Source organism: Tympanuchus pallidicinctus, unplaced genomic scaffold, assembly GCF_026119805.1.
Source record: "Tympanuchus pallidicinctus isolate F22 unplaced genomic scaffold, pur_lepc_1.0 scaffold2, whole genome shotgun sequence".
Classification (NCBI taxonomy): Eukaryota; Metazoa; Chordata; class Aves; order Galliformes; family Phasianidae; genus Tympanuchus; species Tympanuchus pallidicinctus.
Window position 1 is genome coordinate 51,393,911 of NW_026294721.1, and position 23,243 is coordinate 51,417,153.

Below are 23,243 nucleotides of genomic sequence, written 5' to 3' on the forward strand. Positions count from 1 at the left end.
ATTTTTTGCATACGTGAAATAGAGAGAGATATATGTACATATTATATGTTTCATATCACACGAAATCCAACAATAATAATGAGTTTTGGATAAGATAGCACAGAAGAGTAAACCAGTTTCACAAACCTTAATAATATCAAGGCAACCGTGTTCTTCAGCTAATACAGTCACAATATCATCTACATAGCCTTTGAAAAATAAACACAGCAGTAAAAAAAAGTTAAAGAACGTGAAAAATCAGAGAGTCTTAGGATATTATAATCACAAAATAAACAAGACAGTTAGGCAAAGCAGACTATGATAACAAAAGAGAATAAATAGAAAGCTTACCCCTATCCTGGGCTCACTCACAAAACACCAGCAGAGCAGATCTCCAGAAGAGATCCATCCCCACTGGCAGCCAGCTCTTAAATGGGTCTAGGAGGGGTGCAGCCAGGCTCCACCCCTTCCTGCAGCACAGGTGAATTGCCTTCACTGTGCTCCATGACTGACTCATGGCTCACCTCAGGTGATCCATCAGAGGTTCAGGCCATGATTCAGCAGTTCCCGTACAACAATTAAGCAGGATTATCAGATAAAACCCCACCTTAAAACAGAACATTTTAGTTTTTTGTTGTTGTTGGCTTTTTTTTTTTTTTTTTTTTTTTTTTTTAAATCGACACTGCTACATCAACTGAAGGTGAACTCTCGAAATCAGAAATGAAAATCACATTCTCCCTTGTGCAGAAATAAAACAGAAGTTTAAGAAAGCTAGGTAGTGAATCTGATTTAACAGCAAAAGTCTTCTTGGCAGGCTTATTAATTCAGAGTGCCAAATAAGTTCAGTCCTTGTACTTACTAAAAAAAAAAAAAAAATAAAAAATTAAGAATACCTGCACAGAGAAACTCAAAGTACTTATTTTTATTTGCTATTTCTAGTATTTTTTATTTGCAACTAGAAGCAGTATTTTACAACTTATTTTCAACATATTACTGAGATAATAATACTCCGGTCAGGATATAAACATTTTTCAGTGATGAAGGTTCATAATGACTTGCTTTCAACTCGAAGGAAATTCAACCCCTTCAGAAAGCCTTGCTAATAAATTGCACAGCAAAACAGTGAGAATTTCAACACCGAAGTACTCACTGCTCAAAGAAAAAGACATTTGTACTGGCAGTAACTAACTTTAATGGTATTGCTCTTTGTTCTGAATAAATTCAATAACTCACGCATAAAGCTTCAAATATTGAACATTCCTTCCACATGGCTTATACATAACATCCACATCCGAATCCAATTTAAAATGCCACAGAATAGTCCCAATTCTAGATTCATTAACATCACTACAGACTTTAAATTTTGACTTAATGCTTTTCCAGTGTAGATGAAGTAAAAAAACTAAACTCTATATCTTAGTAATATGCTTCTCAGCTCTTTTTTAGTTTCCTATCTTCCTGCTTGAGTCCTGATTTTCCCTGCTTGCTACTGCAGCGACAGTTTTCTTTAGTGCTACACAATTCCTAAGTCATTTCAGAGATGCCTACAACATAGAACAACAATTAACTGACAAAATTACCTGAGCACGCTTTTCCTTATCTTACCCATACTCAAAGATACACACGGCTCTTCTCCAGTTATTACAACTGGCACCCATCTCTGTCCCTTCCCTAGGCAAGTCACTATTCTTCAAATGTATTCTCAACTCCAGAGATGAAAGCAGACAAGAGGTAAAGTGCCTTAGGTCTGAGCACCACAAGCTGATTAGTTTGCATAGCTCCAGTTACAGCACTGCCCAAAAACTAAAAAATAAAAAAATTGGTTTGTCTACTTACCTAGTGCAATTACAAATTTTAACCTTTCTGCTATCTCCAGAGTCTGGAACAATTTTCTCCCCTAAATGAATAATATGACCCAATCAAATAAATATATCAATACTACTACATCAAAATATTTAGATAGCATACACAGACAGCGTCCACCTCTCTACAAAGACAGTGAAATAAGCTTGCAAAATTAATTTTGGAAGAATTGGAGAAACTATTTATAAGAACACAAAACATCAAATATACCAGACACTGTTTCACGCCACCACAAAGAAAAACACAAAATTTATAATGTCTCTTACCTGGAACAGAGGGAAACCAAACAAGAAACGTGCAAGACAAAGTCAAAGTCCCAAGTTGCCTTAGAAAACCTACAAATGTACTATGAATTCTGCAACTCAATTCAAAAACTATTTTTTCCAACATGATCATAATCAAAGGTGATATTCATGATCATTCCACGTTTAAGAGTCACAGCCTGTATTGCATTGTACTTAAGAAGAATAATCTATACTTTGTTTTAAAATGTTTCCAAAATGTCCTGATCAGATTTTAAGAAAACGTACGTTTTAAAGGAGTAACAACAAATGATCTATGAACTTTCTGAGAATTTACAGAAGCACAGAATATGCACGAGTCCAATTCCCACATCCTGATGTACTCACTACATACAACGTGCTCTTGATTATGCAATTGTCAGATGATTTAGTTGTGTAATGAGACTAGACATCAGTACTAATGGATTTGCTAGATCTTGTTCCTGTGTAGAATGTTGTCTTTGAAAGAAAAAACTGTAATTTCACATTTAGAAGTAGTAAAGATGACGTGGGCTTAATTTATCCCATCTTCTAAAGCCAAATAACCATTTTCAAAATAAGCCTTTTATTCCTTACTGAAGCTCTTTAGACTCTGGTAATAGGGTAGATGTACTGCTCTCATAGTAAAGAAACTTGATTGGCTTTTCATTGCATTTCATCATCATGGCTTAACAGGCAGCTGCCCTGCACAGTAACACCTGTACTCATAACAAGCCAACATGCATGCAGTAACTTCAACCACCACCACCAATGCTGATCAGGTAGAAAGGTTAATGTAGTGTGATTTTTGGAGTCCGACGACAGGCAAAGTGCAATCATGCTAACGTAACCATTCCCCAAGAGTCACAATGAAGAAAAATACCCTCTTACATACCACACAAAGCTCAAATAGTATTGTGCCAAGAGACCAGAGATCCGATTTAGGGCCAGAAGGCAGAGGCTTCTCACACTGAGTATGATCACGTGGTTTGACTATTCCCTGCGCAATTACCTCAGGTGCCAGATAAGATGGGTATCTAGAAAAATGCAGTAACATTAAGCAATGATCTGTTTGCCCAAAAAGCTACCATTCAGATACGCTAATCAAAATCGTTTTGCATTATGAGAAATCAGAATTTATACCAAAATGCAAATTGTTCTATTTAGCCAAAACAAGCATTGAAGCACTTTCACTTCTAAGTGCACAAGCATCTACCATGTGAAAGATCACATTTTAATTACTAGGTCTTTTAAGAGGAAGTACCATCAATTCTCAATGTAGTATATATATCTACATATCTCAAAGTAAGCCTATTTTGAATTTTAGCACTAGTACATTAAATAAATGTAAATAGTACAATAAATGTACTAGTACAATAAATAAATATCCTAGATCCATTGTTCCCTTCCATTATCATCATTCCCATCAAATATTATTGACTTAGCCAAAAAAAACCCAACAAACAAACAACCCAAGAACTAAGCGTTACACATTCTGCCTACTGCTAAATCAATCTAAAATATCATTATCATTTATCCCTTCAACTATTCATGAGAATACATTAAAAAATAAAATCTGAAAACAAGATTCAAAGGGAAGCATCACTACTATTTTTGTGTACCTAAATGAATACATCCCTAATATGTTTATGCCAAGCAGCTACATTCTTACCCTATAGGAAAATCAACATCAACACCTTGAGCAGTCATATGGTAAAGTCCAAATTTAGCCAACTTAACGTGTCCCTGGAAAGGAGAATAATAATTCAAGACAAAAAACAACAAAAATCAAGAGCATCAGTATCAGACATAATAAAAACATGTATTTAAGTTTTATTAAAGAATCACTTTCATGCAAACTGCATTAGCTGTTGAGACAGACACTCATAAGAAGTCAGCTCTTTCTGTTTTTGTTTCCTATCCTAAGCAGATCTCCACTGCAAGTTAGTAAGGTGCTTATTTCCAATGCTTTTACTTTCTATGAGCCTGAAGTAATGACTCGGAGCACATAAGCAAGTCAGAACTTTGAAAGTTACAATATATTCAGAGTAAATTTAAAAAGCTTAAATATTCTAATGAACATAATTCCTGTTTCAAATCTCTTTGCAATCCCATTTGAATCTCAGAACTCCTTAAGCAGCCCCACTGTTCTCTCACTTCTTCTATTTAGCTAGTCTGGCTCCTTCACCAGTCTTGACCATCAACTCGTTACCTTGCTCTCTTTAATACTCCATACCTATCTCAACCAAACATGCTTTGCAGGTGTTGGGATTTTATTCTGTGAAGGCAGAAATGCAACACCAAAATCAAAATATTAAAAATGGCACAGAATTTAATGTTTCTGCTGTATTTTGAACTGTGTTCAGCCAGCCTGCAGATGGTGCAACAGTAAAGGCTACACCAGCAAGCAATCTGGCAGGGAAAAAGCTTAGAATTCTATGGCCTCATGACCCATTTTGTTCTTCAACTGATTTTAGGACTACCTTCAAACTGTAAGTATTTTGCTTGTTAGTGCATTATTATGATTTTCACTTGTTTACAAGTAATTTATACAAGACCATATCAGTAAGTGTTCCTCACCTCCTTTCTCTTCTTTTCTTTCTGCCTTCCAAGGAAAGAACTAGCTATTGTGTTTAAAGCAAGTAAGAAGGGGAAGGAGAGAGGGGCTGTTCATATAGGCTAAGCATTTTAGCCATCAGTTCAGATAGGGTGATGGCCCTGAATAAAACAGTAGCTACTGGTTTTCTTATCTTTTATGAGGGGAACCTTTATTCCACACTGCCAACCCAGCAGTCTGTGACAGAATAGAATTGACAGATTGCAATTTTAATAATTTAACATGACAAAGAAATATGTTGATATTTGAAAGTCACATTTCAGATCAACATGACACATAGGGAACTAACAGAACTGCAAACTAGCTTGGAAAAAAATACATACCTATTAAAAAATTAGTAAGACCCTGTAACTATAATGCTGACAATCAAGGAGACTTCCATCTCTACTTTAAGAAGGATAAAAAACATAGTTTGTGATTAAAAAAAAGGTGGGAACAGAAACAAATCTGAACTACGCTTGAGATCTACAAAAAAGGGGAAAACTAGTAACAACCCCTACACTTTCCCCACATATACAATTGCCCCACTCACCCTAATCAGAAGGGCTGCCACAGTCGAGTCTCCAAATACAACACAGCATGCTACTCGTCAGGAGGAAGAAAAAACAAAACACAGACTCATTCATGTAGCTGTACCTTTCGATCCAAAAGAATATTGCGAGGGGAGAGCGCTCGGTGGACCATTCCATGTTTGTTCATATATTGCAAACCTTGCAAAACTTCATACGCAATACATAAAATCCTCGAGGAACTGAAAACAAAAGAGAAGAACATAAGAAACATGCACAGCAGCAAAACGAAGGGGTACATTACAGAGTGGAGGGAGTGGGAACCTAACTCAGTTTACCTAAGATCAAAATGAATGTAAGTTCCATTATCAGCTATTCACTGCTATCAAAAAGCCAGAATTTTGTCATTAGAGCAAATATCTGCATTTTGACAAAAGCTTCAAGTTCAAGAAATGCTCACAGGCTAATGCAACAGAAAAAGACTGAGAAGACCTACGTTAAAAATAGACTATTAAGATCCCTCAGTTAGCTTGCATGGAGTTATTCTCTGGTCTTTACTCTTTCCTAGAAGGAACTCTGTACTGCATCTCACTAGCTGTGAACACAGACTTTTCAATTAAATTTTAATCACAAGAGAAATCTATCCTAACATATATCCACACTATTGTTACTCAGATCGTAGCATTTGGAAGTGATTCTCAAAGCCTTAGCAGTTCAAAGCCATGCTGCTAATGATCACAAAAACAAAACAAAACCCCACAATCACCTCACGCCTTCCTCACTGGCACTTTTTCTTCCCCCTCCCTCCTATCCTCAATTTACACCACACATAACAGCACTAGAAGCTGTTAGCTATGTAGCGTGGATCACAGTAATTTTTAGGCAAACATATAACCATGGTAAAAATCTACATTGCAGGCCTTCAGTTTTTCTGTCATTTTGTTTGTACCACTTATATTACCAATAACGATTGCAAATCAAATCCTCTTTCATACTTTCGCACAACTTTGCAAATTCTTTGCAGATACACAAAAAAAAATGCAGCTGTGCGCCCGAAAGCTGCAGTACCCGCTGTTGGCACTAGGCGGCCTCAGCTACCTATTCATTCTCTGCATTCCCTCGCATTTCATAAAACAGAAACTGTGCAATGCAAGGACATGAAAATACTGCTTTTGGATTCTTCATTATTTACGATACATCCTCTATGGCAATGCACTGACAACCAACACATGAATGATAAGCATTTGTTGTTATGTAGGTTTCTCAGTCTTACACTCTTAATGTTATCCTCATAGGGAGAAATGCTCAGTCCAGTATATCACGTCAAGTTGAAGCAAGTGCACCTCCCCAGAAGAAAAAGAATTCTGTATAACAAGCCATTTTATAATGCTGTTTCCCATTAACTAGTTCTAGTTATATTTATTAAGCAGAACACGTTGTTTGTGCCCGTTACCTAGGACATTTGCATTTAATTGCAAAGGGCCTGAAACTGAAAAACCAAATCGCAATTTCTGAGCACAAGATCCATCTCTCTGCTGCAAACTCTCCTCTTGAGAACAACTAAGCTCAAGTGAGCTCCCATGCCTCACAGGAGGCTAGACTACCATCTAGTAGTCTAGTTTCACAGTTTCTAAGGCCACCATGAGCACTGAAGCAAGTTTCTAGAAGTGCAGAAGGTACAGTCTTGAAGTTGCCTTTAGGCATCAGGTACATCCATCTTTTAAGGAAAGAATAAAAACCAACAGAACCAAAAATAAAACGAAAAAATAAAAAATGTAATCCTAAACAAGGAGGACATTCAGATCACCAAATGCGGGGAGTGAAGTCTGCGCTGATTCTTAAGTTTTTACTCATTACCCAGAAGCCTATTATTCAATAGACCAAGCAGTATCTCATCCTTTAACAGGAGGCAGGAAGAGAAGAAAGAAGAAATAATATGATTTGTAAAATAGCAAACAAAAAAAAAACCCACAAAAAACAGGCATATTAGGTTTGATACCAACAGCTGCTACACCACTGACCTAACAAGGGCCTGCATCCAAGTTATGTGGTACGAAAAACCTTGTTCATCTCATCAAGGTCATGATGGCAACTTTAAACTGTGGTGAAGCAAATTATTCCATTGTTCAAGGCAGGTAAGGTAGGAAGGATTCAGTAAAAGCAAAAAGTCTAACATTCTCTTCAAAAACTGACCTGAAGATCTGAAGGGATATCAATCATCTTCAGCTTCTACTTTTCCTAAAAATGTTTTAAGCTTCTTCTCTCCACTAACAGGAAAAACAGAGAGAAGCAGCAGGAATTTACCTGCAAAAGAAACACTACACAGACAAGGGGAAAAAAAAAAATAAAGGATATATCTTTATCTATGAGTACTTTTCCAAGGAATAGGCTTCATTTTTAATTCTCCTTTTTTTCTTAGCTTGCACACCAACAAACCTACTCAGTTACAATCTACTCACTTTTAAGAAAGGATTATCTTCATGTGAGAGGACTGCATACTAATATAAAAATCAAATCATTGCCTTTTTACTCCTGTTTCAAAGAAAATAAGTAGTCACGAAAGGGGGGTAACCTGTATTCCTCCACTTTAGAAATGAAGAATTGAAAGATTCTATAAGGATTAATCCAATATTGGGTTTAGATTTGGAACTTGAAGGTATAGAAGCACAGGAAAGGAAGAAACAATGATAACTCAATTCCTTCCTCAGATATCCCTTTGGTAAACAGAGAAAAAAATACTCTAGAAATCGATACAAGCCAATTTAGCCAATAGTACAAAACCAGCATGGTTAAGAGAGGCATGTGCATGGCATTTGTGGGGGAAGACAGAAGAGAAGACTTAAAAACCCACAAAAATGAGGATTGTTTTATTACCTCCAGGAATTTGTCAGACCAAAAGCTATACCAGACAAATGACTAATTTCCACTCACTAATAGTACACAGGTGGCTTTACAAAAAGAAATAAACTTTTCCATTTAGCAGGCAGCCTGATCTCCAGTCTGTTAAATTCTTACTGCTAGAGAGATGTAGCTGTTTTCTCAAAGTTTGCTTCAATCAACCTCATGTGTCACAGGAAACAGATGTTCTAGCAAAGCTTCAAATTCTTGTGGTGCTGCAGACTCACTGATGTGATTATCTGATTTCTTAGGACACTTTTGTCACTTTCTGGATTCAGACAGAGGAAAGCAAACAAACGAAAAAAAAAAAAAGGATCCTTTTTTGCAAATTTTCTTGCACCCACTGCAATCTTCCTTATGACTGAGAAAAGCACCTGGGCCAAGATGAAAGTGAAAATATGTACTAGTAGAAAGTGGCACACTTACACCCTTGTCTTTCTTCAAAGGATAAGTTATCAACGATCAGAGTGGGGAAGAGAGATCTATCAGTGACTAAATAAAGACAACACGCTCCTAAAATAACCGAGAGCTGAGTGAGCACACTCCTTCAGCAGTGAATGAGCACTACTGTGAACAAATTATATGGAGAGCTGCCCAAGCCATAAGACAACAGCCTAAGTACAGGAGTGAACTAAAAAAGATGTAAACATTTACATCATAAGGGAAATCAGAAACTTTAAGACAGAAGGATTCTGAATTCTTGAAAAAACAAACAAAAACCCACCAAACTGCAAGAAACATGTAAGAAACTGAGCCAGAATCTCCAAGATATGATGGTCTGGTAAAAACTTACTGCAATGGATTATTACCATTTTAGGCCAAAAATCAATGGTCTTTCAAACTTTAAAGGGTCAGAACCCGAACTTATTTGAGTCCAGTATCCTTTTTCCTAAAAAGATAGGCAGATGCCTAGGAAAGGATTGAGGGGAGGGTACAGAACAAGTGTATATGAAGTGTTCCCTGATACTTCCTGGCTGCCAAACAGAACACAAAAAGCAAACAAAGAACACAACCAACCAACCAACCACTGAGAAAAAGCACACAAAAAAAACAACAAATAAGTTTCCTCAAGTATGGTATCCGATAATGTCTGACTATAAAGTAATCCCTGCAAGCCTCAACAGATTTCGTAACAGAGTATCTAATATTCCAAGTCCTTCATCCACATTCACAGGAAAGGACCTGTCAGTTGCTGTGAAAATCCACAGCCACCAAGTATTCTGTAAGAATTCCTTGCTATGTTATCAAAGGGCTCTCTACAGAGTGCCCTATTACTCTAAATTCCAGATGAGTAATTTGAAATTTCAGCTTGAAGCAAATAAAATGATTGCCAAACTGCAGAGTAGGGAAGGAGGTTTTGGAAAAATCCATCTGACAGCCAGCAGCAGTAGTCCCTCTGCATACCACAGACTGCTGAGGGGAAAATAAAATAAAAACCACTTTACTGCCTTGAATACTTAAAAAAAAGGACTGTAGATCATACAGCTGGAAATCAGAGGTGGGTAAAGTTGGGAGACTTGACCTATTAAACTGTGGAATAAGAGAATTCCAAAGAGAGAAAAAGGAAGAATGAAAAGAAGAGGTAAAAGGTCAGCATTCGTTTCAATATCATGGAATTTAGATTCACTCAGGTTTCCTTTCCTTCAGTTGAATGGCAAATCAATGCCCATCTGCGCAAGAACTCACTGTATTCATCTTTAGCAAAAGTGCATTCAGATCATTAATTGGAAAGATGCCTTCTCCATACTTCTTTACTGCTACACCAAAACAATTTAAAATGAAAGAGTAACCAAGTAGCACACAAGATCTTTTTGCCTGCTTACTGATTACAGTTACACTTTCTGCTGAAGAAAGCAATCTCTTTTTTGGCGACTTCAACACAGGCAACTGTAGCTATTTCAGGGTGGTTAACCAGAACACGCAGTTACACCTGAACATCAATTGAGGGAACAAAGATATCCGGGGCTCAATGCAAAAATGGAGGCAGCAGCGTAACTCTGGAGCAGGAGAAATCCTTCTGGTTGTCATGAATGCATTTGTGGTATTTTTAATTGGTGACGGCAGCTTTTGGGTTTTTAAATCTACCAAAAAGCTTTGTGCGCTATTCTGAAAAAGTGTTTCATACTGTGAAATTAATGGAGGTCCACCTAGAATTTGACAAAAGACTGGCATCACAAAAAAGCCTTCCTATCTAGATAACAGTAGAGAGCCCTGTAATTTTTGTACCTACTGGACATCAATATGTCAGTTAGTGTTAGAAGTAATGCTTCTTCATTGTAGTGGCAATTCAAGGCAAGAGGGAATTTATAATAGCTGGAACTAGAATTATTTGACTGTCCTCCAGAAGGAACAACAAAACCAAGAGGAGCAAGGTATGTTGATTATACCACGTTCAAGCATATCTGTTTCTTCAGACTTCAAACATATGGGGACATACATAGAGATGCATGCTTAAGAAGCCCTTTATCCAATCTGTGCGTCTTTCTCTAACGCTAAATTTTTGCTGAAAAAGTAAAAACTGAAGGAAGAACATCTCAGCAATCAGGAGTGTTACGAGACTTATGACACTGGTATACAGGAGCAAAAAGACAGATTCCTTTTCCATACAGGAAGGTCAGACAGGGTCTGCCCTGAGGAAGTACACCAGTGTGACATGAACCAGCAAAGCCATCAATCACTACTCCAGACCTTGTGAGACAAACAAGAACTTGGAATTCAGGAAGGAGACTCATCCCAACAAAGCGTGTCTGTTCAAAGTGGAACAGAATCAGGTTGTGAACAGATGTAATGTTTCCGAACTCATAAAAATTACAATACTTTAACACAATCAAAACTACAAACCAAAGAAAATAACATTTGGAGTTCACTACTGTGAATGATGCAGACACATTGGTTAGAAGCGGTGCAGCCAAGCGGTTACAGCAAAGAATGAAGTTTGGGTATAATCCCAGCTGAGACAACCACTACACTGACCTCAAGAAAGCCATCTGACCTCCTCATGCCTCAAAAGACCAGCTGGAAAACTGGATAAAAAACAGGACTGGTTGAAAAACAGATGTGCAGATGAATTGGGTCTTCCTGGGTAAATAAATTACAAAATACCTTATATAGAACATAAAAGTTTGATGCAGGTGGGAATGGTTTATTTAGCACTTTATTACATGTTTGATTAAAAAATGGCACTAGGGATTGAGACTGTAAACACTGCCAATGTACTTGGAAATGCACTCACATTATCAGAACGAAATGAACTGGAAGGGAATGCAACAAGCTGAGAGTACAAGACAGAAAAAATTAATTTTATGACAAAGACCTCAGGAAATCTCTAACTCACACACAGAGGTATTTCACACAGGATATCTTCAACAAGTTTGCATTGCTCATCTGAGGAAACTCAGAAAGCCCTTTCATTCCTCTTCTAGAGTTTTAAGCTGGAAGCATGATTTTAAAAGCAACACAAATGATGTTACATTTTTATGAAGGTCTCAACTTGTAATGTCCAATAAAAAAATCCATAAAGCAGTGGATGAAAGCATAGATAAAAAGGAAGAACTTCGTATATACAGCATATTGCACACAAAAATGTTTAGACATCATTTTTCAGATTGTTACCACTTTGAATGATTTCAATGCATCTCCTCCTCTTAAAGCACAAATTTTAAGCCACAGCACTTGAATTCCTTTAAGATATTCAGCACTCATCCTATATGCCAGGGGAGCAAATGAACAAAAGACCTTCTAAAACAATAAGCACACCTGATAAAGCACTGTCCTAATGAAACCAGTAGCACCGTCTGCTTTAATGTACAGAAAGAGAAAGATGCATTCAAACTCCCAGATTTTGATCTTGCCACTGATTAGCTTGTGAGAAATAATTTTTTGTCACTCAGGCCTCAAGTTGGCTCAGGTGTAAAAGATAGAACAACACTTCTACTTTGACCAAAAAGCACTATGAGAAAGTTTTGGTCACCACCTGGTAAGATAAGGCCAAACAGTCCTCATCTGAAACCTGATCATAGACTACACATTAGTAGATAAACAGCACAGTAGAACTAGATGCACAATGACAATAAAAAAAAAACAAAACCAAGCAAAAGCAAGTGGAATGAGCTCACTTTCCTATTCTGCACAAAACCAAACAACAACGAAAGTTAACAGAACAACAACAACCACCAACTTCTGTGTAATTCAGAATTTAGCTGAGATTATACACATGTTGCCAACATTTCATTTAATGTAGTGACACCTCACGCTTTCTTCTCCAAAAAGCTGACAAACTGTAAGAGTAGAATTAAGATCAACTTCAGTCAGATAATAAAAATCTTCTTTGCATCCTCTGAACAAATACACACGCCCCTGAAAGGTCACAAACTTTGTGATCAATAATCCTGGCAAAATCTATCACAATCACAGGTATAGAAAACGAGTCTGACAACATACAGGCAATAAAAGAATTAACTGCAGTCAGGATATTTTCCTTTAATAAATTAAAAGATATTAAAATTAAATAAATTAAATTAAATTCGACCTTCAGCTGCTCAAAAACCCATTTCCATGACAGTTGCAAATTTGAAATCAAACTCTATATTCTAGGCAAGGATAATCACTCATTTGTACCTGAGGGCACCAGTATCTAAACTTCTAGGCACAGAGTATGTTAAATTTCAACTCTTCAAAGTACACAGAACTTGACATTTGTCTATTAAATGTCTACTGTGCAGTAAAAGGTAGAATTAGCAGCACCACCAGACCCTTAAGGCACACAGTCATTAAAGGAAAAATAACTCCCAAAGGATGCAGAATGAATAGTCACACTGCTGGCACCTGTTATTTCCCCACCTTAGTCTATGCTAAAGTGAAGGACATATCTGAAAATCAATTGCTAATTGCACCCTGAACTGTCAAATGTTAGCAGATCAGAGTTGAGTTCATACCTCTACACTTGTGAAGACAGCTGTAACAGCTGCAGATCAAACTTTACCTGATTCACAAATCTGTCACGATCACCCCATCGCATCACAATACTAACAATCTTTTGAGACTTAAATACATAAAATTGTATGTTTCAATAGAGAACAGATGACTGCAAAAGTAAAAGAGCTAGCAAAGGCGACACAAATGCTTTCAGCTTTGAGAGCTGAAGGTGAAACAATCATGGTTTGCAATCCCTTCTGAAATCAACAATCAAAAGAGCAAGTTCTCTTACGTCTGTGAAGATACTCTTGTCGATAGCTGAAGCTAGCATGTTAGCCTATCAAATCCAGGCATCAATCAATGTGCTCCCCAAGCAAAAACCTTATTTTGAGCTGCTGATTTCAACCCACATTAGTAGTGCATTCACCTAAAAGACAAAAATTTGGTCTACTACCATTTTCTACTACCAGAGAAGTTTCAAGACTCTTCTAATAGAAAATGATGTATTCACGAAGATGAAATTTCAAGAAAAAACGTTCTTCCAATTTTCTCTGTCTCCCAAATATATTCATGATTTAAGAAAGTCAACAGTTTATGTGACTACATAATGACAACTACAACAATGCTGGGTTGTACATTTAAAATGCTCCTATGAAAGGAAGAACATTAAATTATTTTTATAGTCACCACACTCACACTCTGTAAGCATTTTAAGAATATAAGAAATTCCACTATGCCTACATTTCCAGTCAAATGATAGCCTTAACGATTGCTTAATCAGTGCTAAGAAACAAAAATAAAGACTAACCAATTTCCAGGAATCAATTTCTAGCTGAATCACCAGAGCTGTCGGAAACCAGAGTAATCAACAAGAACTGCCCATCCTGTGCTGTTAGTCCACTCAATTAACATCCAAAAAGTTACTCAAAGGTTCCAGTGTTGTTCTTAGAATGTAAACTACTATGTTACTTGTTCAACTGCAATTCTGTAAAGTCACTAAGTGTCCATAACATTTACATCAGTCACTTAAAATCAGTGCTTTTCAAAGGCTTGCTGACAGGATACAGCAGATTAATTCAATCCCTGCTTCTTCCTTTCCTCCAATAACAGAAAACATTGCACAGAATTAGCTAACATTGTCTTTGCCAGGAAGAAAGGGAAGCAGGGTGGATGGCAGAATATAACCAGATCTGTCATTCCACTCTACAGTTAACTGAGTGCAGCTTCCTTCTGTAGACCAAAGACAGAAGGAAAACATCCTCTTAATGAAAAGACACAGCCACATATATGTGAAAGAACTGTATCAGCAGGTGACTTTAGATGCTATGCTTGAAGCCCTGTTTTAATAAAACAAGAGATTATGTCTTAAAGGTAAGCTACTTTCAGACACCAAAGCAGCCTTTTTTCACCCTGCTCCTCTATAGCTCAAAAACATGACAGAAGAGTCTTCTGTCACCCCTGCCTCTATCCAGGCAGAAGCCAACTCTCATAAACCAGAATCCATAAGCCTATATCAATCTTATAAGGATAACTGTGATTTTATTAGGGCTGTGAAGATTATCTCTCATAAAGATTAATGTCACAGTGGGATTTCCGCAGAAGTTTTTATTCCAAAAAGGAGTGGGTCATCATCTCCATTTGCCAGTAGGAAAAACTCTGCAATCACGTTATTAAAAGACTGTAGGTCTTGTCAGACTTTCAGCTGTGAGCAGAGGGATTATTTTGAGATATAATCACTAAGAGGGAGCTTTCTTCACAAAAATAATTTAAAACTATGGTACTTTTGGTTGAGTCTTTGACCAGGGGCTTTCATTTCTATGTTACATATACAGTCTCTGGGTTATAGCAAATGCATGGGCTGAATTAAGTGCGGAAGAGACACACAATTTCAAGTCTACCTGAAGCATTTCATATTTTAAAAGTAAAGCAAAACAAACCAACCAACCAAAAAAAAAAACCACCAAAAAACAAAAAACAGCAACACAAAAGCCTTTCCCTTCAGCAAACTTACTTGCAAGTCAGCTTCTCTGCTCATAAGAGCATACGTATGCACAACATACACTGTGGACTGTAACACTTATTTTCCAGTGCTAAATGTTCTTTTCAATTTTAGTAAGGCAGCTGAGGAATATTTAAGGAAGCTTTTAGGTGTTTGAAGAAATAAACCTGGTAATTTCTGCCAGTTCACAAATAATTTGTTGAATAAAACAGAAGTTTAGAGCCAAAAAATAAGAAATTTTGTTGACTGAATTGTGTTTAATGCAAGATTGTAATGCTTTTTCTCCATAAAGAAAAGCAAAACCAAGTATTTTACTACTTTAAACATGTCCTAAGTAAAACAGTAGAAGCTGACTCGTATGTATTATCATGTTTGATCAAATTTTAAGGGTAGAAAAACTCACTAGAAAATAAAATGATTGTCTGCTCAGGATTTGCTGGAAATTTTGCACCAGCAGGAAGCAAATAGCTAACCATACCCTAAATAAAGATATATGTCTCCAGTGCTTATCTTATTTTTTCACTGTCATCATACGTAGGTCTCTGAAGATTTCCTTTCACACAGTTTAAATCTGAATGATTTCTTTTGCAGACTGCAAATATTTCTGATAGTAGTCAGGAAAGAATTCACGTCCGCCTTTATATTTTCATCATAAAATTGCACAAGTTTCAGTCACTCCTGGCAGCCACAGATGAATTAATCACAGAACAAGCAGGTACTGCATAATCCAGCATTTTCCTTATCTTTGAACCTTTCCCAGCTCGGACAGATGCTGCATTCTTCACTGCTGGAAGAGAGCAGAACAGATGAGCTCCTGGAAATAGAGCTTTTGCTCCCAGGCATCCAAAGCAGGGCACCATTAAAATATTACTTGAATTCAGAGATCATATATAATAAAGTAAAGTGGCTTTGACCGTACTAAACAGTAAGAGAAAATGTTAGTAACATTGGGATTCCCAATACAATCTTCTTTGTTCCTAAAAAAAATCCATCTATGTTCTCCTTTGTTTTGAGATTAAACTCGTCCCATATCACTGCACAGTGCATGACAAGCCAAAAGAGCAATCTCAAAATGCTCAAGACACAAAAAAGCAAGCATTCCTCCTCTTCAAAAACATAACAATTAAAGAACTGACTTCTCTTAAAGAATTCAGCTTCTATGAACAAAATAGTCCTCTTGAACATAACCTCATTCAAGAAGCTCTAGTAATTTCAAATGACACTTTGTATACAACCACTTATTCCAGTAAGTATCAACACTATACAACAATAACCAAACATGCTTTCTTTGTAAGAGTTACTGGATAGCAGGAAAAGCACACAAATCCTTATAAAACTGCATCAAAGCAATCTCTTAACAAATCTCTCTGCCTGCACTTTAGCTTTCTTTGCATGATGACATCAAGCATCAGCAACAAGCCACATTCCTAATTTAAATAAACAAGAATACAGAGATAAACATAACGGTGCAATAGAATTTTCAAACCTATGAACCAAAATGGCAGCAGTGCATAGGTTTCCTCTTTAAGCCAGACATTTCCTGAAAACCAGTAGATCTTGCAAGTGCTTTTCTAACAGTTCAGTTTTCTTGTTTTTGTTTTTTTAATCTAAATAACTTAAGGTTAGAAGTCAGATACATTTTAGTAGTTAGCTCAAAAGAGTCTGGATCCTTACATCAACGGTACAGATGCTATACAAAAGTGAAACAGAACAGAAAGTTCCAAGTGAAGAACAGTCTCCAAATGCAGGTGATCAAAGGGACTTCACAACTAGGCCAATAAGCAACAGTGCTGTTAGAAATTTCGTAGCTAGCAACTAATATTCCTCAAGGCATTAGAAGTGCATCACTTTGATCTATAGTCCAGTCTGCATCACTGCAACAGGCAGGAAACACCTATCGAGAGGTAACACTAAACTCGCACGTAGCCAAACCAGATGCCTGTGACTAAAGGCTATAAATGTACTAATTAGCATACAACTTGTATCAAACTGCCTTTTAACTAACATTAAAAACGTCATCAAAAGGACAGATAGAGATTGATGCAGCTGAATGTAGAAGACATTCATTTAACAGAAGCAGTCAGACAGAAGGACTGGGCTGTCTGTAGTCATGCTGAAAGAGTAGTTTCTCAGCTACAAAATACTATTTTACAACATAGGCACCACAGTTAGCTGTGCATTTTTGCACATGTGACAAAAAGAGCGTGCATGTTGCATTCACAAAACATGCATGGCCATCCAGAAGGTGGCTTACCTTTCACATTGCTGTTGCCACAACTGATATTAACCACCCATGCCATTGCTGGGCTCACATCCACTGTTTCATCTCCGTAAGTGTTCAGCAAGTATCGATGAATGTCAGTGGGTGCAATTTTTTCCATATACAGGAATTCAGTCTCACACCTTTGCTCCATACACACTTCCACATCAGCTGCCATTCTGTAAGACTGCCCCCTTTGCTGCCATCTATCGCACAGCAACAAGAAGTAATGGATCATTGGTGGGAAGGCTCAATCTCTACTGCTGTCATCCACCTTTAATGTCGTAGGGCATCATAAACTGGAAGGCATTACTTTCAGAGCAACCCTCATACTTACAGAAATCAAAATGTTGTTATGTTGAGAAAAGCAGCATTGAATAACACACAAACGAGTCAGGACTAACATCTAATCTTTCAGTATAGTTTTGGAAAGAACCCATTGCAAGAAACGAAAGACAAACAACAGCCACTAAACACCCCAAATCAGATTCTCACACATGCTTTGGAAAAAAACTAATTTTAAGAAGTTTCTTTATTAATGCCACTCCATTTTACTGCTTGACCGTTTATCCTTTCTAAATGCAACCTCATTACGACATATGGATTTCTCATGTGAAATTCCAGCACAGACTTGATTCAAAGCAGAATGCACTCTGCCCTTGAAGTTCTGCTCATACGCAGCTCTTCAAGTCAAATCATGTAAAACCATCAGCCTTTTGATGATTTGCACCTGACTTACAAAATTTTTGAGGAATCCCTGGCTACTCAAGAACTGCTTTCCTCATGCTCTGCATTTACCACTACCTTCTATTACACAGCTTCACTTCAAGTTTGCCAAAAGTACATTAATGGCAAAGACAGCATAACAAAATTTAATCAATGTGCAGACAATACAGTCAAATAAAATGTAATCATCTGCATCACTCAGCTCATGTTTTCTCCCAACTAGTAAACAGCTGTGGACACAGCCTGCATCCAATCAAAAGCTGCATGCATAACACACCATACCTTGCATCTCTGATGGTTCACTAGTAATTTCTGAAAATCCTAACTTGCAAAACATAAGACTATATTTTACTGAAGAAAGGAATAAGCATAGGCTGCCCAAGCCACAAATTGAAAACCAATTCAGAAACTCAGCTGTAGGTGCCAAGTCTGCCGAATGTCACTATTTGCTGGCATTTTTATTATTATGAGTACAAGTGCAGACCAGCTTCCTGAAAGAATGAACACACTTCAAGTGTGACTGAAAAGGCAAAACTCCCAAGTCTTCTAACAGCACAGAAGCAGAGAAAATAATTCCTTTAACACTGTCTGGCAAAGGTATCCCATGGGAATAGTTTTAAATGTGTTTAAAAGACAGAGAATCTTAAAAATAAATTCACATGCTACATTCTGGTTTGTGGTATCACCAGGGCTAAAAGAACTAGTAACTGAGCAAATCTAGTAAAGTTTTGGCTTCCACAAACTTGAAAACTACCCTTAGTGAAACTTCTGAAGTACAACAGTTTAATTCTTCATGATTTTTTGTGACTTATGTTCAATTCATTTACAATAAATCCTTGCATGCACAAGGAGACACAGAGGAAGTCAGCCAGACTTTAAGACACATTTTCAAATCTCCAAACAGCACTAAACTACTACATGTTTAAATTAGATATTTACTATTGTGCTTTGCTATGTACATGAGTTCCTAGCTCCTTAAGAAAATAAGACTCCTCAACATATTTCTGAGAGCTAGTTTTTGAATAATGACTGTTACTAGCTAAAATTAAGTACTTACTTTCTCTGATTCACAATAAAAACAAACAGAATATTAAATTAGGAATAAACAAGAAGGGAACAATGTCCATGTGGCCACCCTCAGAAAAACAAAGAAACATGGAAGACACTGAAGAACTGCTAAATTCCTCTTCTGCATCTGGTTACATACAAGAACAATCACAAGAACTCTACTCATTTCATCCACTGGAGAGTTATTGAAATTTGGATGATGGATGCAACCACAGCACGTGCTACTTTTAGGATCCCATCACTCAGAAAAGAAAGTTATCCAGCTATCAGTTATCAAACACTTACTAGCACTACATTTTGCAAGTGAAGTCGAGCACATTAATTTTAAGGACAATTGCAAATCATTACTGCAACTTCTGGAGTGTGCTGCCACAGGATTAAGACTGAATTCCTGAGTATATCACAAATCCATATTCCAGAAACTTTTGGTGGTATGCTCAGCAATAAAACTTACTGCCCAGCAACAGAGCAAGTTATGTTGATGGTGATGTTAGAGTATACTGATTTCCAGTATTTGGCCCCTATGTGCACATGACTCACTAGAACTGGAAAAGCTGATAAAACTCTGAGGTTAATTACTCAGCTGTTTTTTTTTTTAAAACTATAATTCATATATTAGGGAATGTGTGCTACACTTGATGCATGACTTCAGACAAGATTAGCTGCAAATAACTACCAGACAGCTGTATGGCCTGTTTTCCAAGATGGACAGTCCATAACATCACATCTTAAATTTCTGCAATAGCATAATAGAAGATTTCCTGCTGATTTTACATCAGCTTGTGGTACAGGTGCAAAGGACTTAAGTTACTGGCAAGCATAAGGAGAATTAATCTGGAGAGCAGAAGAGCAGCTTTTCACATTCCATAAACAACTTATAAAATTAATTGCAATAGCATACCTATCAAGTCCGGATGTGTAACCAGCTTGGCCATCACTGACAAATGCAATCAAAACACATAGAAGAAGTCAAATACTTCCCTCCAAAGGTAATTAATACTGACAGTTCAGATAACCAGTAACTGGGAATTAGTCTATCCAAGTTGTTTCCAGAAATTTATAGGTCTCACAAAAGAAACAAAAAAGGTCTGTTTTAATTTAAGGAAAAAAAAGAAAAAAGATAGAGGGAAAACCACAGAATCACAGAACAGTTTAGGTTGGAATGGACCCTTAAGTTCCAACCCCCCTGCTGCAGGCAAGGACACTTCCCACTGGACCAGGTTGCTCAAAGCCCCCTCCAGCCTGGCCTTGAGTGCTTTCAGGAAGGGGGCAAATGTCAGCCTTGCAAGAAACTTCATTTTTTAGTGAACATAATTTATCTCTTATGTACTATCACAAAGGCTATTATCTACAGTAGATAAATCACTGATGTCTGAAAGTTAGGAACATACATAAAGGCTATATGTTAACCCAATGCCTCAAGTGTCACAACTTCCTGAAAAAATCCTAGCTGACTCATAGAAACAAAGATCAGAGAGTCTATACTGATGTATAGACTATATCTTCTACTATATCAAGTCTAAAGGAAAAGGTAATGCCAGGCTTTATGCATCTTCTCAACAGAACAACAGCCAAAATAGCTAAGATAACTATAACAGACTAAATACGTTATCTTGGCATGCCAAAACAACAACCTGCGTACCTCAACAACCCACCTACTCTCAAAGACCTTTCAGGATGCCACAAAACACAGCTGATACAGAGGGGCATGACAGATACGCATACAGAACACAACCACTGTGTGATGAAGATTCATTTATAGAATTTTGAGAGAGAACTTTTCCCTTCCATAGCAACAAAACATACGTATGAATTGTATCAAGCAATTCAAAGAAAACTGAAATAGCTACAAAAACAGTCAAGAGACAGCAGACAGACTGGGCTGCTTCTCACACGACACCAAGACACACATGTTCAAAAGCCAGTGTGAGAACTGGGAAGAAAAGAGCTTCTGATGCTTTCACTATTTCTGGAACTTTGCACAATAAGAACCTGATGCAAAACCATGTGAAGGGCTGCAATTTATATCACACATGAAAAGCCCTTTACACATCATCTTTAAATACCTCTCTATCTGAAAAAAGAAAATAGAAGCCATATTTGCCTAACATTCCTCTGCAACATAGAATGCCATTCAAGCTGTTGTTCACCAAAAGCTAACATACTGGCAACAGAGCATTTTGTATTCAGATTTACCTCTGCCTAAAAACATTGTTAGCATTCTGTTTAGCAGCCTACTCCTTATTTCAAATTTATCTTGGGATTAATCACGGGAATTGTACCTGGATGCTATTTCATCAAGCATAGCTCAATTCAGATGCCTAATGCTAACTGCAGTTAATTGGGAAGACACTCACACACACACACACACACACACACACACACACACACACACACACACAGAATCAGACATTTTTTCTAAGCAAGCATATTCACTAAACTTACGTGAATGCCAAGAGTGTGAGATGTAATGTGTGGTATAAACCTTTGAGAAACTGAACAGACTGGATTTCTCCAAACATGTTAAGTTCATATTTCTTGCGTTCTAGAAATAACCAGCCAACACACTTGGGATAGCAAGACATCATGTTTCTTTTCCTCTACTCTTCATGATCCCTGTGTTACTCTTACTTACTCTTCAGGAGCAGGGTTGTCTTTCCTCCAAAGGCAATATGGATAGGCTCTTTACATTTAAAATCCCAGTTAAAACTCCCAGCAACAAGCCAAAAACAAATTATGTTTGCTTCTTTAAAGATAAAGCTCAACTATTCTACACACTCTAGCATGAAAGCTAGTGCTCTTAACTTTGGACCAAAGTCTTGGTGGAGTGGCTATATCAGCCCAAATTAAAACTGCTTATTAACAGCCTGGCATAGGTATCTTACATCCTGTCCAGTCTCTAGTTAATAAGTTAACAGATGTCTGCATGCATCAAATTCTCTCCCTTCTAGTGAAAGCAGAATTTCATCATCAGGGACACAAAAAAAATTCAAAATCGTTATTAGGAAGATACTGACCCCAAAGAGGTCTGACTGTGTTCTAAAAAAGAAAATCCAAAACTACTATTACAAGTAGATTGAGTTACAAAGTATTTCCATTGCAATACAACCCCCCATAACTCCTCTAGCTTCTTGAACTGTACAGAAATGTGCACTCCAGGCATGCGTTTATCTGATAAACAATGTTTATATGCTGAGCTCTACGAGAATACAATTTATGCAAACCAGCAAAAGTTTAAATTAAAAAAAAAAAAAAAAAAAAAAGGCCAGGAATTTGCCATACATATGTCAAACTTTGAGAAGTTTAACTTGACACCTTACCTGACTGGCTTTCCCTCTCGTAGCAAATCTTCCAGACTATTTTCACAGTGTTCAGCAGCCACAACCAGTCTCTCTAATAGGAAAAAAGAAAAAGTATGTAAGAATCCGAGTTCAGACCTCTCAGTACCCACCTGGCAGATGTTACACTATTTTGACATACACTGTGCATAAAATTACACATATTGAGCTGCTATGTACTAGTTGTGTACATCACAACCATTTTCATTTATGAAATACAGCAGACAACCTCACCAAAACACTTTTTTTTTTTTTTTTTTTTTTTTTTTTTTTTTTTTTACGCAAAAGTATAGAATTTTATAAAACCTTTCAGCCAGTGACAGTCAGATTTGGCTAACAGAGGTTTCAAAGATTAGCATCCACATGTTTGCAGAAATCTCCAGTCAGGGTGACAAGAGAGAGATTTAAAGTAACATCAACTTTGAGGAAAAGGATTCAGAAGGAGCACAGGAATCTCATCTAATCGAATACAGAGCAAAAGAAAGCTATTGTTACACTGAAGCTAGCAAATATAAAAGGAAGATGATGGTACAGGACAGTGCACAGGGGAGGAAGGTTTTGCTTTTGCTACTCACAGAACAGCTAGAAGTGAACTTTCAAATTCAAAACCAAACCAAAGTAACTATCCCAAACATAAGTAGTCTTACCAGACTTACAGTAACAAAGACAGAAAGTACTTCATGGCATGCAAGTCATAACTGACATTTTGAAGAAAAATAACATCAAATCACTACACATAGGATAACAAGAATTCTGTCAGTATCAGAAGAATAAGATTTCCCATCAATGTTAGTATGTTTGCAAGAAAAGCT

General features: G+C 37.1%; 1 protein-coding gene across 5 annotated transcripts in view; it reads right to left on the reverse strand.

Moving 5' to 3' along the window:
* TBCK (TBC1 domain containing kinase) overlaps positions 1–23,243 on the reverse strand; it is a 95,175-nt gene that overhangs the window by 64,501 nt on the left and 7,431 nt on the right. For 4 of the 5 annotated variants that reach the window (XM_052681504.1, XM_052681502.1, XM_052681505.1 and 1 more), the window contains exons 3-8: positions 22,414–22,486; positions 5,356–5,470; positions 3,775–3,848; positions 2,998–3,139; positions 1,816–1,876; positions 127–188 (exon numbers count right to left, since the gene is read on the reverse strand). In XM_052681504.1, coding sequence (XP_052537464.1) covers positions 127–188; positions 1,816–1,876; positions 2,998–3,139; positions 3,775–3,848; positions 5,356–5,470; positions 22,414–22,486 — 527 coding nt within the window. The other variant, XM_052681506.1, reaches the window with a different exon arrangement.